Source organism: Eublepharis macularius, chromosome 9 (genome assembly GCF_028583425.1).
Source record: "Eublepharis macularius isolate TG4126 chromosome 9, MPM_Emac_v1.0, whole genome shotgun sequence".
Classification (NCBI taxonomy): domain Eukaryota; kingdom Metazoa; phylum Chordata; class Lepidosauria; order Squamata; family Eublepharidae; genus Eublepharis; species Eublepharis macularius.
Genome location: NC_072798.1, coordinates 20,554,153 through 20,568,392, shown reverse-complemented (window position 1 = coordinate 20,568,392; position 14,240 = coordinate 20,554,153). Strand labels below are relative to the sequence as shown.

Here is a 14,240-nt window from a genome sequence, read left to right as displayed (position 1 = left end):
ATCTGTTCTGCTCTATGTCAGTGTTTTTTATAAAAGACGCCTCTCTTTCTGCCTCGTGTTTCAGTCCCAGGAGACAGAGAGAGAGGGAGGAGGACCTGTTGCTGGGACTGGAGTAGTGAGAGAGAGAGTGTGAGTGTGGATTTGGGATTGTGATTTTTGGCTGCTGCTGCTGCTGCTGCTTTAAAAGAGACTGAAAGAAGCCTCTTTTTTGCAGCTCTTGGCCTTGCTGTGGGAAGGTCTTTGGGTGCATTTTTCCTCCACCCCACCCTAATCTCAGCCTGGCTCTGAGACCTGGGACCTAGGCCTCCTCCTTTTTAAAATTTGCTTGTCTTTGTGTCTTTTAAATTCTTTCTCTGCTCTTTTGAGGGCTCACTCTTGCTGTTTCCTTGTTTCCTTTGGTTTTGGTTTAGGGCCTCTCTCCCAAGTCCAGTCTCAGGGCCAGTGGCTCTGGGGCCCAGCTTTGTGTGGGTTCCTCCTGAGGTCCCAACTCTCTTGCTTTCTCTCTCTTGCTTGCTGTGCACACCTCTTTGTTGCACCTCACTCTTTTTTTTTGGGCACCCACTGTGTGCATCTCAGTTTTATTTGGAGCACCTCTGCTGCCTGGGCAAGTGTCTCTCTCTGTGTTGTTTAGGGGCTCTCCCCCCAAGCCCAGTCTCAGGGCCACTGCCTTGCTCTGGGACACAGCTTTGTGTGGCTTCGTCACCTGAGGGCGGAAACTCTTCAATGTTATCTTTTTTCTTTTGCTTCAGACTTATTTTTGTGTCCAGCACTATGAGGCATGGAATGAAGTGCAAGGGTGATCATGGGGGGTGGGGGGGGATGCACAGCTTGTCCTGGTTGCCCATCTGAGCCCAGCAATACTGAGGGGGAGGTCTCAGAGGCACCAGAGACTCCAACTACGGTAGATCTCCCTGCAGGGGCTGTGGAGGAGGCAGAACAGGTCTCACCACTGGTGGGAGTGGAACTGGATTTCCTAAAAAATTTTGAGGAAGATGACGAGGGGGAATCTCAGGAGGAATGGTGGGTTTTTGGAGAGACATCCAGCTCCTCCAAGTCCTGTTCTGCGATGCCCTGGTGCTTAGGGGCTGTGACCCTAAGCATCTGTCACCAACTGCTCTCCGCTTGCATCTGCAGAGGCACCACCAGAGCCTGCTGCCTCCGGAGCAATGCAAGTTATCTGGCAGGCGTAAGAGGAGGACTCCTGATCAGAAAGAAGGGGGAGAGTCACAGGAGTCCACCCCAAGCAAGAAGCCTTGCCCCGAGGGTGATGCGGGTGGGAGTGGAACGTCGAGGCAGGCTACCTTGCAGGAAGTTGTCCCCTTGGGGTCGGGGACGGTGCCTATCAAAAGAGTCAGGGGGAGGGCTCAGGAGGTGGGCACTCATGCGCCGGCAAAAACTATTGGCCTGGAAGGACTCCCTTTATCTATCGTGGACGGTGTGGGCTTTCGGAGGCTGCTGCGTCATTTTGCCCTCTGGTTCATGATGCCAGCGTGGCAGACCATTGGCTGGCAAGTCATTCTCATCCTCTCCCGCAGTGCGTGAGATATGGTTGCTCGGGAGATGTTGCATGCTGCGGGTCGGACCGTGCACTTCATGGCAGATATGTGGAGCGGCTGCCATCATGGCTACCTTGCCCTCACTGCCCATTGGTGGCAACTGGAGGACCTCTACTGCCCCAGGGAAACTCCCGGGCCCTGGGGTGAAGTGCTGTCCTTGCAGCCGGGGTACAGAGTGGTCATGCTCCAGGCATGGGGGATGGATGATGATCACATGGGGAAGAACATCATCGCCACGATCAAGGCTGGGCTGAGAGAGTGGGCACCCGGGGGTGATTTTGTCCGTGGCATCATGGTCACCAATGCAGGAAGCAACATGCTGGCAGCCCTGAGAGAGGCATCCCTCGATGGCCTTGTCTACCTGGCTCATATGCTGCACCTGGTCATGGTGGATGCTCTTGTGCTAGGTAGCAAGGTCAAGGCCACCTGGGACCAGGCAACATTGTCCATGCATGACCTGTTGGACAACTGCCGGCGTCTGGCTTTGCACTTCTCCCGCAGTGTGAAGTTTTCGTGTGTGCTGCTCCAGAGGCTGGGGGAGGGGGGGGAATCCTGAGCACTACCTCTACTGGGACATGCCTACCTGCTGGAACTCCACCTAAGACATGGTTTGTCATCTGGTGGAGCAAAAAACCCCTAATCCAGGGCATCATGTCACCCATGGCTATTATGCGGGAGGGAGAGGAGGTCAGCATCAACTATGCGGACTGGTTGGCTCTCTCGCAGATGGTCCATTTCCTTAAGCCCTTTAAGGACGCCGCTGAGTTCCTATGCTCGTACCAGTCCAGCCGGGGACAGGTCATCCCCCTAATCTACGGGCTGGATGATGAGCTGGCGAGTGAGGACGATCTTGCCCCCCAGGTCAGGGACTTGGTCTGGAGGTTGCAGGTGCGCTTAGCCACCCACTTGCATCTTCTCTGCCAAAAGCAGCCATACAGACTGGCCTGCATATGTGATCCCCGGATAAAGGGCAGCATCACCATGCAGGATGGCCAGCTGCAGGACTGGAAGAAGGTCCTGCACAGAGCGGTGCGCAGGTATCAGGCACACAAAGCAGGACGGATGGTTGAGGGTGTGGGGAGGATGGAGGAGGAGGAGCGAGAGGCTGTAAACGAGCCAGCTGTCCCCAGCCATGAGAGTCCTCCCAACAGGGACCTCTGGTCATATGTGGTAGGCTGCATGGTTGACGCCAGCAGGGTTGATGTGTGTCTGTCAGGGCGGAGGACTCAGTGAGGGCCATGGTGTGAGGGTACCTTGCCGAGCTCATCAAGCCCCCTCCACCAACCCCCTGGAGTACTGGGCACGAAAATCTGCCATCTGGCTGGACTTCTCCACCGTGGCCACTAACATCCTCTCCTGCCCTCCTACCAGTATCCAGAGCAAGCGGGTATTCTCCTACCTGGGAGATCTTCTCTGTCCTCACTGCACACGTCTGCACCCGGACCTGGTAGATACGTTGTCCTTTATTAAGGTCAACCTCCCACTGCTTGAGTACCCCTCCCTGGACCTGGACTTATCTGGGGCCTGAACCACCTCGGATCAATGTGTGTCCGCCTGCCTACTGCCAGGCTCCAGGAAAATGTCAACAACACAAAGCAAAGCTGGTGTATAGAAGCAACTCAAAACAATTTTTGCAAATGCGTACAAAAGTTTTTACTAGTTATATTTGCTAAATAGCTAAAGTGCACAGACAAATGTATAGAATAGATATCAAAGTGAACCTATATATATGCTCAGATACAATATAGTGCTGTGATATAGTCCTCTGATACATGCAAAGAGTTCATAAATCAATTGATTCCTTTTGCTTCAATCATACAGTGCGTGGGTCAATAGACTCATTTTTCTTCAGTCGTATTGCACAATGGCCAGAAGGGTGATATTAAATACAGAGCACGTATTCCAATGTATAGCTGGGCATATTTCTCAGCTACGGGTTGCAGCCAGCAATATTTCCAATACCCGTTCCGTGGTCAAAATTTCATCAGGCAGTAATGTGTAATCTGGACTGTAAGAAATATATTCAATAAAAGCACAACCACAATAGTTGTGCTCATGCTGGACAACTGTTATGTTTTTGTTCCTCCTTTCTCTTGCTTTGGGCACCAGTCTCGGGATCAGTGCCTGACTCTGCAGCCAAGCTGACTGTGGGCACCTCCCCTGGAGGCTCATGCTGGACAACCGTTTTGTTTTTGTTCCTTATTTCTCTTGCTTTGAACACCTGTCTCAAATGGCAAGGTGCCTGTGCGCTGTTTGGATGCCAGTCTCGGAGCTACTGCCTGGCTCTGGGGCCAAGCTTATAGGGATCCATTCCTCACCTGAGGGCTCACAGGACTGATATTCTTTCTTGGAGCACCTGTGCATAATTGTGAGGGGTCTGTGGGTTATGTCCCTCCTGCGGTAAAAGTAAGTGGTCCACCATCAGGCTGTGTCTGGCCCACTCACGCAGCCTTGAGGGGGGAAGTCCATGTCAGTCAGTCTGTAGCACTGTCAAATATCTCCTCATGGTGGGGGGAGTGTTTCAGTTGTGTGCTGCGATAGGTACTGCCGCAAACAAAAGAGCGGGAGGCATCCGTCAATGCCGCCAACTCCAACTGGTGAGTTTTACTGGCAGGAGGCGGAGTCTTATTTTGAACTCTAGTCCCTCTTGAGAAGGTGTGGAGGTCACCCATCGTGGGTTCTGTCAGCGCTGGCAGTCATGCAACTCAGCATGGAAGAAGGGCATAGTTCAGCTGTGCTGCCCTGTGGTCTCCATGCAGACCAGATGCCTTATTTGGACAACCAGTGCTGCCTGGAAAGGTGTGACCAGCTGGCATGATTCCGTTGTGTTGCTCTGCTGTCCCGGGATGAGGGAGACAGCCCATCCCGGGCATTTAGAATTTCCTCCCCCTAAGCGGGAGGCGTCTGTCTGTCCGTCCATCTGTCTGTCTGTCTGTTTGTCCCACCCTCCCATGCACGTCCTGGGGTGAGGGGAGATGCCCCCTGGGCATTAGAATTTCCTCCCCCCAAGGGGGAGGTGTCCGTCCGTCCTACCCACCCATGCACATCCCGGGCTAAGAAGAGATGGCCCCCCAGGCATTTTTAGGATTTCCTCCCCCCAAGGGGGAGGCATCTGTCTATCCCACCCACCCATGCACATCCCGGGGTGAGGGGAGATGCCCCCTCAGGCATTTTTAGAATTTCCTCCCCCAAGGGGAGTGCCACCACATACAGCAGGTGGGTTCTTGTTAGCCACCACCACTCAGAATGGGGGCCAGGCATCTTTCTATCCTCAATGCTTCTCCACCAACAAATGTGGGACGGTATCCATAGGTGCTGCCAGAACCCACACGCCGTCTCTGGTGGCCGCCCCTTAGGGCACATCTTGGGATGAATGGTGAGGTTTTGGAGTGGAGTGGAATGGTGGGGTGTTGTCTTCCACATCTCAAACTCTTGGGACTGTCCCTACCTGTGGTCCACCCCTCATTCCATCTTCCCAGCCCAGCTCTACACCACGGCCGGTCCTTCATCCTCCTCTGATTCAGCAACTCCTGGTCCCCATTTCAGTCATGCACTCTGGCGGCACTTCCCTTCCCACCTTTCCCATTGACCTTCCCGATCAACGTATTGCGAACTGGGAGGGTGGGTAGAGAAGAGCCTGCTGAAGTCTCTCTGCGAGTTTGGCAGCTGCGGGTATGAAGGGGGCCGTTGAAATGCCCTGGGTTCTGATGATTCACAAAACTAACGATTCGTTTCGGCAAATGTGGCAATTTCATGAAATTTCATGATTTGTGATTTGTGGATCGTGACAAAACACGAAACTCTCGTTTCGGTTTTTTTCTGTTTCGTGCCTGTGTCTAATGCACAGTTCCCATGTGGTTCTGCACAGAAGATACAACAATGAACACAATGCATCTTTGTGTTGTGCACTCTGACTGGGCCAACCCTGTTGGTGAATGCTGATTAAATCCTTAAAGGTAATATGGTTCTTAAGTGTAGTGCAATATTTTTTATACATAAGACTGAATGGCAGCCATTCCTTTACATGGCAGAGAATGGAGGGGTACATTGGGTGGCATCATCTGAATGAGGATTAAACTTGCCTCTTGGTCCAGGTGACCACACTGGGGTGAATGTAAGGATTTGCCCACACACATGCACAACTTTATCCTGAATTACAGCCTATTGACTTTGCCTCAGATAGTGTAGTAGAAGGCATGGGTGTACGTGTATACTAAATAGGCTCCCTGACAATGTGGATCAGGAAATCCAGTGTCTCCCATTGTAATATTTTCACATTCAAAATCTATTATTTGATCTGAACTGCTTGCTGGCCATTCCTAATCTAGACGGCATGTTGTTGTTGGACTTGGAACCTCTTTTTAAAAAGTTTTACTGCAACTGCCTTTAGGGTATGTGTATGAGAGAGAGAGAAGAGAGAGAGAGAAAGTCATTCATTTTTTTCTCCACAAGAACAACTTTTTAAAACTTGATAAGGATTTGGGAAAACTGGAAACATTCCAGTTAAGGTGAAATCACTGTAGGTCAATGGCTCTGGTTCTGTTTCTGAACTCTTTTTGTTTACAAAAATAGTTTTCAATTCCCAGAGATATACAGGAAAATGACAACTGGACAGGAGGGTTGCAATGGATTTGTTTATTTGCATCAGACTCTGGAAAGTTTAAATGATCACTCTGCTGATTCTTTCTGACTTCTGTTTGCAGCATGTTGTCCAGTGTGTGTTTGTAGCCATCCGGACTATTGGGAACATTGTGATTGTCACCACATTGTTGCAGTTCATGTTTGCCTGCATTGGAGTTCAGTTGTTCAAGGTAAAGCTACAGAATGTGTTTCTTACTTCTTCCTCCCTGAAACAATATTTATTTATTTGGTGCACTTTTATCTCATCCATTCTCCAAGGACCTCAGAGTAGCAAACGTTCCCCCCCCCCATTTGATCTTTGCATCATCCCTGTGAGGTAGTTTAGACTAAGAGAGACTGATGGCAAAACTGAGCAATCTCCATGTCTCTCAGGGTTATTTGCCAGGTGTCCCCTTTTAACTTTGTAAGGTCTAGATACCCATAATCTAATGCTGCATTTAACATAAGGAGAAGATCAGAATCTATAAAGGCTAAACATAAAGTTAGAAAATGGACTGAGATCAGCTGAAGGTCAACTAAAGAGAGACTCTTTCTTGATATTTATGTGTGTGCTGGTGTCAACTTAAGTTGACCTTTTCAGTTGATTTCCAAAAATTGAAGTAGTTTTGTGAATGGCCGAGTTTATCCCACTTTGGTTCAACCTATTTTTAATGTATTTTCCAGGTTTTGTTTACCTACCATGAGGATATATGTTGTTCAAAAACCTATAAAATTCATAAAGACCTACTGGAAAGTCCAAGTAGCATTTCAAAATGTACCCAAAAGGTGCAAAAACCTGCCCAGAGCTGCAAAATAAATCAGAAACAGAATAACATGGTTGCCTCCCTGCCTCTACCCCTGTTGTTTTGCCATGCACCCAACTTTCTGACCTTACGTAGAAATCAGATATAGGGCAGCACAGGAGCAAGGGAAGGTTCTGGACAAAGGGCAATAGTTATGTTTATTAAAATGTCAACAAGTAAAGAAAGCACAAGACTCATTATTTCTTCATGAGGTTACCTAAAAATTCAGGCCTCAGCCATTACATGATCTGTAATGTTTCCGCTTTCATTTTCTTCCAGGGCAAATTGTACAGCTGCACTGATAGTTCCAAGCAAACAGAGGCAGACTGCAAGTGAGTTCATTGTACCTAGCCAGACGCCTTGCAGAGTTTCCCATCCACTTGTCATGATGCCAAATACTTAATTCTCTCATCTCCACCCCCACCCCCTTTCCAATATCTTTCTTCTCTGAACAGGGGAAATTTTATTACTTACAAGGATGGAGAGGTCTCCCAACCAATGATCCAGGTCCGAAACTGGGAGAATAGCAAGTTTGATTTTGACAACGTCCTCACTGCCATGATGGCCCTCTTTACTGTTTCCACCTTTGAAGGCTGGCCAGAGTGAGTGTTTAAAGCTAAATCAGAGAACCATTTTTTTTTAATTTGCTGAAAACAAAAGTAGTTGGCTTTTTTCAGCATATGGGCCAGTGTGTCAAACCAGTCTTGCAAATGCTTCAGTGCATTCGCATCATCTCATACTAGTTCAACCTTGACATCAGAGGTTCTATGGGCTATAGCGGCTTGCATCCAACCAGTCTGCTCAGTAGAGTCTATAGCATTTCTCCATCCTCAGGAACAGAAGCAACTCTTTGGCTGTGTGGAGTGGTAGGATACACAGCAGTGAGTTTTATTACTGACGCTTGTTGAAGCACTCAAAAGATCAATATGTTATAAGTCTGCTGGAAACTTTCTAATGACATACTCGGACTTCCTATGCTTCCAGCTGAGTACTGTAGCATTCATTGGCAGTTTAGGAGTGTTCCAGAGAAAGGCAGGGCTCACTATAGTCTCCTGAGATGTCTTCACACTTTTTGTGGGGAGCTTGTGACAAAGACTTTACAATTCTTACTTGTCCAGCACTGGCCACTATAAGTCCTGTGGCCTCGCAGGGACCAGTGTACACAGTAACACTCCTTAGGGCACTGTTCCCAGTCTCCACAGTTAGGGCCACCTAGAAGTGCCCTTAGTGTCTGTCTTGGGATTCTCTCCTTTTTCTAGACTGCTGTATCGATCTATTGATTCCCATCTGGAAGATGTGGGGCCCATCTATAACCACAGGGTGGAGATCTCCATTTTCTTCATTATCTACATCATCATCATCGCTTTCTTCATGATGAACATCTTCGTTGGTTTCGTCATCGTCACTTTTCAGGAGCAAGGAGAGCAGGAGTACAAGAACTGTGAGCTGGACAAGAACCAGGTAACATAAAGGAACCAAGTGCATCCAGTGGTACAAGCAAAGAGATTTTCTTTTGCAAGTAAAATAATGTCCACATGCAGACATCAGTAGCAGCCCCATGGCGCAGAGTGGTAAGCTGCAGTACTGCAGCCCAAGCTCTGCTCAGGACCTGTGTTTGATCCTGGTGGAAGCCAGGTTCAGGTAGCTGGCTCAGGGTTGACTCAGCCTTCCATCCTTCCAAACTCGGCAAAATGAGTACCCAGTTTCCTGGGGGTAGAGTGTAGATGACTGGGGAAGGCAATGGCAAACCACCCCGTAACAAAAAGTCTGTAAAGAAAACATTCTGATGCGACATCCCCCCATGGGTCAGTAATGACTCGGTGCTTGCACAGGGGACTGCCTTTACCTTTTACCTATGCAGACATCATGACAGAGGTTGGTTGGCACTGGGCACAAACTCAGCTTGTTTGCTATGCTCATGTGCTCCCATCATTCCTTCCGATCTTCCTCGGTCAAACTCTAGTTTACCAAGGCATATGAATGCAGGTGCCTTGGCCATTCAAAATTTGTCACCCCCCCCCCCCCACACACACACTCAAACTCTTAATTTGCCAAGGCATCGTGGCAAATTGGAGCTTAATTAAAGCAGGAAATTTTTAGTCAAGCTCCTCCCATGAGAGGAGTGAGATGAGAAGAGCAAGTGAAGCACAAGCACATGTGATGTCTGAATGTGGCCAGTTTCTTGTTAGAGGCTCACATGCAAGCCTAAATTCTGATACTATATTTCTGCAAGTAAGATGATGTTTCTACAGTTGCATGAGTTTCTCAGAGAGCAAAACTTCCCTCATGGAGTAACTGGTTGGCAGGCTGAGCAGGAGACAGAAGGGACACCCAAGCAGTTGGAGAACTGAGAGATTTTATCACTGTCCTTCAGCCTTCTTTCTAGTGAATATCTTTCTGGAAGATATTAGCAATTCTGTGGCTCACAAAAGTGAGAATAAAACTTGCTAAATATGAAGGGGGCTCAAATCCCATCAATTTATATAAGCCCAAATTGCTTTTCATATTTGGTTTCTAAGGTTTTATCATTTAGTCTATAAGTTGTGGCAACTTGATGCCTAAGCAGATAGGTAGCACTTTCAAATCTCTCCTACTTCAGAGGTGTCTGCAGAGTCCTTGAAGCACGATGCATGCAACTTTCTGCAGAAGCTGATTTTTCCAGTGTAACAACCTATTTAGAGTAAACTAAGAAGGGGTAGTTATTCAGAGAAGTGGCTTAGGAAACCTTTCCTATCCCCAGGAAAATATTTGTTTCTTTGCTGTTAGTGATGGATATAACGTTATGTACACTCAAAAATAGTAGCTCACGCTGTCAGCTCTGAACAAAGGAGTCTTAACTCAGCCACATAGCTACTGAGTGTCTTTACAGAAGGCATTATTCTCTCTGTACACACACCCACACACCCACTGTGGGGATAACAATAATGATTATAGAATTATTTGTGAAGCACTTGGAACACATGAAATACACTATATAAATGCTAAGAATCTTTCCTGTGATTTCTGATAAATTCCAGGGATTAAGTCTGTTGCAGGAAAAGCAACAAAGAGGCCGTTTCCATACGTCTTACCTTCTTCTGAAAACTTCCGAAAAACAGCGTATTCGCATGCTGTTAATGCGCGAAATCGCACGAGAAGATGCTGTCTTCCGCAATAACAGCATCTTCTTGCATGATTTCACGCGATAACAGCGTCTTCCTGGTGCAATTTCGCGTGCAAAGATGCTGTTTTTCGGAAGTTTTCGGAAGAAGGTAAGCCATGTGGAAATGGCCAGTGTTTTGTGGTGCTTTAAAAACTTGGCGATATATCGTGACAAGATTTTATGGAATAGTCCACACAAGCTTATTCCATAATAATTCTATTAATCTTTAAGATGTCTCAAGAGTATCTGTTATTAAGTTGACCTACACTTCTTTGATCCACAGACACAATTCTTTTGAATGGTCTTTTTGGGATCACAAGCCCTTAAAGAGTGTTACCTTCACTTTGAGAACTTCAGGCCCCAAAAATAGTACATTTGACAAATCGCCATGGAAATTTTCTAGAAATGGATGGCGCATCTAACTGTCTAATTTTTATTTACAGCGGCAGTGTGTAGAATATGCCCTGAAGGCTCGCCCCCTGCGAAGGTATATCCCTAAAAACAAGTACCAGTACAAAGTGTGGTATGTGGTGAACTCTACCTATTTTGAATACCTGATGTTCGTCCTCATCCTTCTGAACACCATCTGTCTGGCCATGCAGGTAGGTCAGGAATTAGAATAGGCATTTCTGTTTAGTAGTAATACAAAACGTTGTTTGTTTGCCAAGGACTGTGTGGGTGAGAATGCCAAATGGCACTCGTATGCCAGGGGCAATAGTAGACAGTCATTTTATATTCTGATATTCAGGGGATTTAAAAATATTTATAGAATTGTTAGAAGTTTAATTATGGAGAATAAGGAGGTGGATGGGGAGGAAAGAGTATGAGAACTGGAGAAAGGAACACAAGCTGTACATTACTGTAGTAGCTTACTGTGTGAATAGGAAAGTTCTCAGCAGAGCTCTTACTTCAAGCATGAACTGACTAGTATAAGGCAAGCTATTGTTCTCTTATCTGCTGTTACCCATCCATCCAATTCCTCTGCCATATTGGCATAGTAATACTCTCCTAGTTTATGAGGCTGTTGTAAGGATCACAGCGACATTGTGAATGAGTGAAGCATTTTGTACAGTTGAAATGAGCAATATGAAAGTTGTATGCACATGATCATTGGCAGCCAAGACTCTACTCTGAGTTTTGTTTTGTTTTTTGAGTCTTGCGAATCATGATGGCTAGAAACGTCAGATTTTTCTGACTTTTGAAAAGGCTATTTTAGTGCCATATATAGGAAGTCACCATAGAGAGGAAGTCACTTCACAGCACTGCAGATGTCTACAGGGGGAATCCTTTTGAAATAAGAGATAATATTTTAAAATCAGTTCATTGAAAGTAACAAAAATATAAATAAATGGGGGAGGAGAGGCTCTTTACAAAAGAAAAAGTAGGATGAGCCCAATCAATTTTTCAAAATGCCAAATAGGATGTTCATTTTTCAGCACTATGGCCAGAGCTGCCTCTTCAAAGAAGCAATGAACATTCTCAACATGCTCTTCACCGGCCTCTTCACCGTTGAGATGGTCCTGAAACTAATTGCCTTCAAACCCAAGGTAGGAGCAGTTGATCATTCCTTCTCAGCACACTTATGGTGTCAAAAGGGAGGACAGGAGGAAATGAAAATACATAACAAACCTATCAATACCCCCACTGTACTCCCATCTTCCACTCTAGAGGTGGATTTGAGCAGATATTGTCTGGACTGGAGTCTCAGCCTGTGCTTGGAGGAGCCTTTTGTACTTGATTTAAGTGTAGAGGTAGAAAAGCCATGTTTTTTTAGAAACACAACATCCCGGTGATTCATCATGGTATTTACTCTAGAACAGTATGGCACTCCGCTATTCTTACTTTACTTGAGGCCAGCTACAAGAACATGTTTGAGGTGGAAGAGCCACCATGACATTCTCCATCATTCCGTGTCGCCAAAAAAAATTGATTACAAGATCCTACCTTCAAAGAGTTGCAATTTTATGGTGCTAGGAGCACTTCCAAAAAAACATTTTTCATCTTACAGATAGACTCTTGTAATCAGGTTTTTGGGGGGATATGGAATCTTATTCAGTGCAGGTGCTTTCCAAAACCAGTCTTCCAGATAAATGTGAAAGGGAAAGGCTACTTCTACTTCAAACATGGTTGTTTGGATCAGCTCCTAGATTTATGGATTTTTGTAGTGAAGAAAGTATCTTTGTGACATAATCATGTTTCTCGTGGGACAGTACCACTCCGAAGTGAGTGTGTATGATTGTCTGTGTAAAATATATTTGTGTTCATATTGCTCTGCAGATGGAAAAGTAGTTTTCTTCTTGACTTGTTAGACCTAGATATCTCCTGATATGCTAGTTTTCCACGTGCAGCAAGGATCTGACATGGTAGTACTTTCAAATAACCAATTACCCATAAAATTCTGAGGTAGTACAGTTCTGTAGGAGGACTGTCTGTAGGAGGACCTAGTCAGCTTTTCTTGTGTTTTAACATGCAGGCAGAAATGATCTCTGGGAAGGTATTGGTTCAGTAGGAAATGGTTACTTAAGTTAAACTGCATTTGGAACAAGTCTAGTAGCTCTGTGTAGCTGGCAACACCAGCATATGCTTTACACCAAGATGCTTAGCTACCACCACGAATAAACAACTTGAGTTGCTGGCATGCATTGGCTTATCTTGATTTCTTGCAAAATCATCTTGGTCTCAATAGCCATTGTAATTTTTGATTTGCCATTATGAGTTAGGACTTGCAACGTTATCTTTGTGGTAAGTGCATCAGATATGGTTATAAGTAAAACTGTAGCCTGCTGAATTGTGATCCACTCTGGGTAGGCAGTCTTCAAAGCACTGGAAAGCCATGAGAGCTCAGAAAACCCACTCTGCATTTCTACCATATGACATATGGTTGTTTGTCCCTTGAAGAATTTAGTTGAGCAAATTCCAGGCTATTTTCTTTAACACAAATTTTAGAAATTTTATTTGTTTGTTTTATATTATTTATAGTCCACCTTTCTCATTGAGACTCAAGGCAGATTACATAGTGTATCAATGTGAATTACAGCTTCAAGATCCCATAAACAATGCAATAGGTTATAGTAACTGTCAGTACACAGTAGTATAGTCTGCAGCTCCTATCCCTTTTCCAAAGCCCTTCTACCTTAATAAAAAAAGCCTTCCTGAATATTTAAGTCTTGCATAGTTTACGTATTTTGTGGAAAGCCAGAAGAGTGCTTTTAAAATTGCAAACTTTACCTAAAGAAAGAGATAACACTGTCCTGAAGAAAGAAAATAGAAACTTGAAGCCATAATATCAGTGACAAATTCAGTTACATTTCTTGCAGGATCAGTTTAGTGGAATGGGCATCTGCTTACAGAGAAATAAAGCCCAAACCAAGTGTTCATTAAACAGCTAATTTTATTTTATTCCAAACACTACCCACCACATACACTTTTTTCAGGATTCCTGAAGGTTCCTTTTGGAAAAAGATTGTCACAGAAGCAGCAGGAAATATACATTTTTTCAGCCATTTGCAGATAATTCTGGAGTATGAGGCAACAGTTCTTAACTTAAAATTGTCTCTGTCCAGATGTGCTTAACTGAGGTGGTGTAATCTCACATGAACATCATTTGAGTGTATACCATTGTAAAACTTGAACCTCAAAACAATAAGCTCACGCTCTCTATGTCTTCTACAGCAGTTGCAGCATAAGCCAAGCAAAAGAGGTGAGGGCAGGTAGTATTGAGTGCTGCTCACACAGAAATTTTCAAGAGTTTTTGTCCTACTTTTTTCAAAGTACCTTAGATTTTTTTTAGTTTTGTTTTGAAAAAAGTGGGTTGAGCTCTATGGATATGCACATGCGGGAGAGCTCTAACAGTGCTATCCTAAATGGAACAGTTGTAGTTCTGATGGCACTGTAAGAATGCTTCGAGAGTTGAGTTACAGAAGACCAAAACTATCCATTCAGGCTTCTCAGCTGATAGACCTAAGTCTCTTTACTTGCACTGGAATATTGAATAGGCTGTTACATAGAAGCCTATTGATACAAGGTTATGTTGAGTTTTACATTTTATTTATAGACTGTAGTTCATCACACTTTCTGCAATTGGCTCTAGGTATGTAGGAGAGTTTATCACCACTCCCT

At 45.4% G+C, this 14,240-nt stretch overlaps 1 protein-coding gene across 1 annotated transcript in view; it reads left to right on the top strand.

Moving 5' to 3' along the window:
- Positions 1–14,240, top strand: part of CACNA1C (calcium voltage-gated channel subunit alpha1 C) — a 681,102-nt gene that overhangs the window by 529,127 nt on the left and 137,735 nt on the right. The window contains exons 25-30 of the mRNA XM_054988003.1: positions 6,260–6,367; positions 7,259–7,311; positions 7,435–7,581; positions 8,239–8,440; positions 10,565–10,723; positions 11,558–11,668. Of these exons, the coding sequence (XP_054843978.1) occupies positions 6,260–6,367; positions 7,259–7,311; positions 7,435–7,581; positions 8,239–8,440; positions 10,565–10,723; positions 11,558–11,668 (780 nt within the window). The remainder of the gene's footprint in view (positions 1–6,259; positions 6,368–7,258; positions 7,312–7,434; positions 7,582–8,238; positions 8,441–10,564; positions 10,724–11,557; positions 11,669–14,240) is intronic.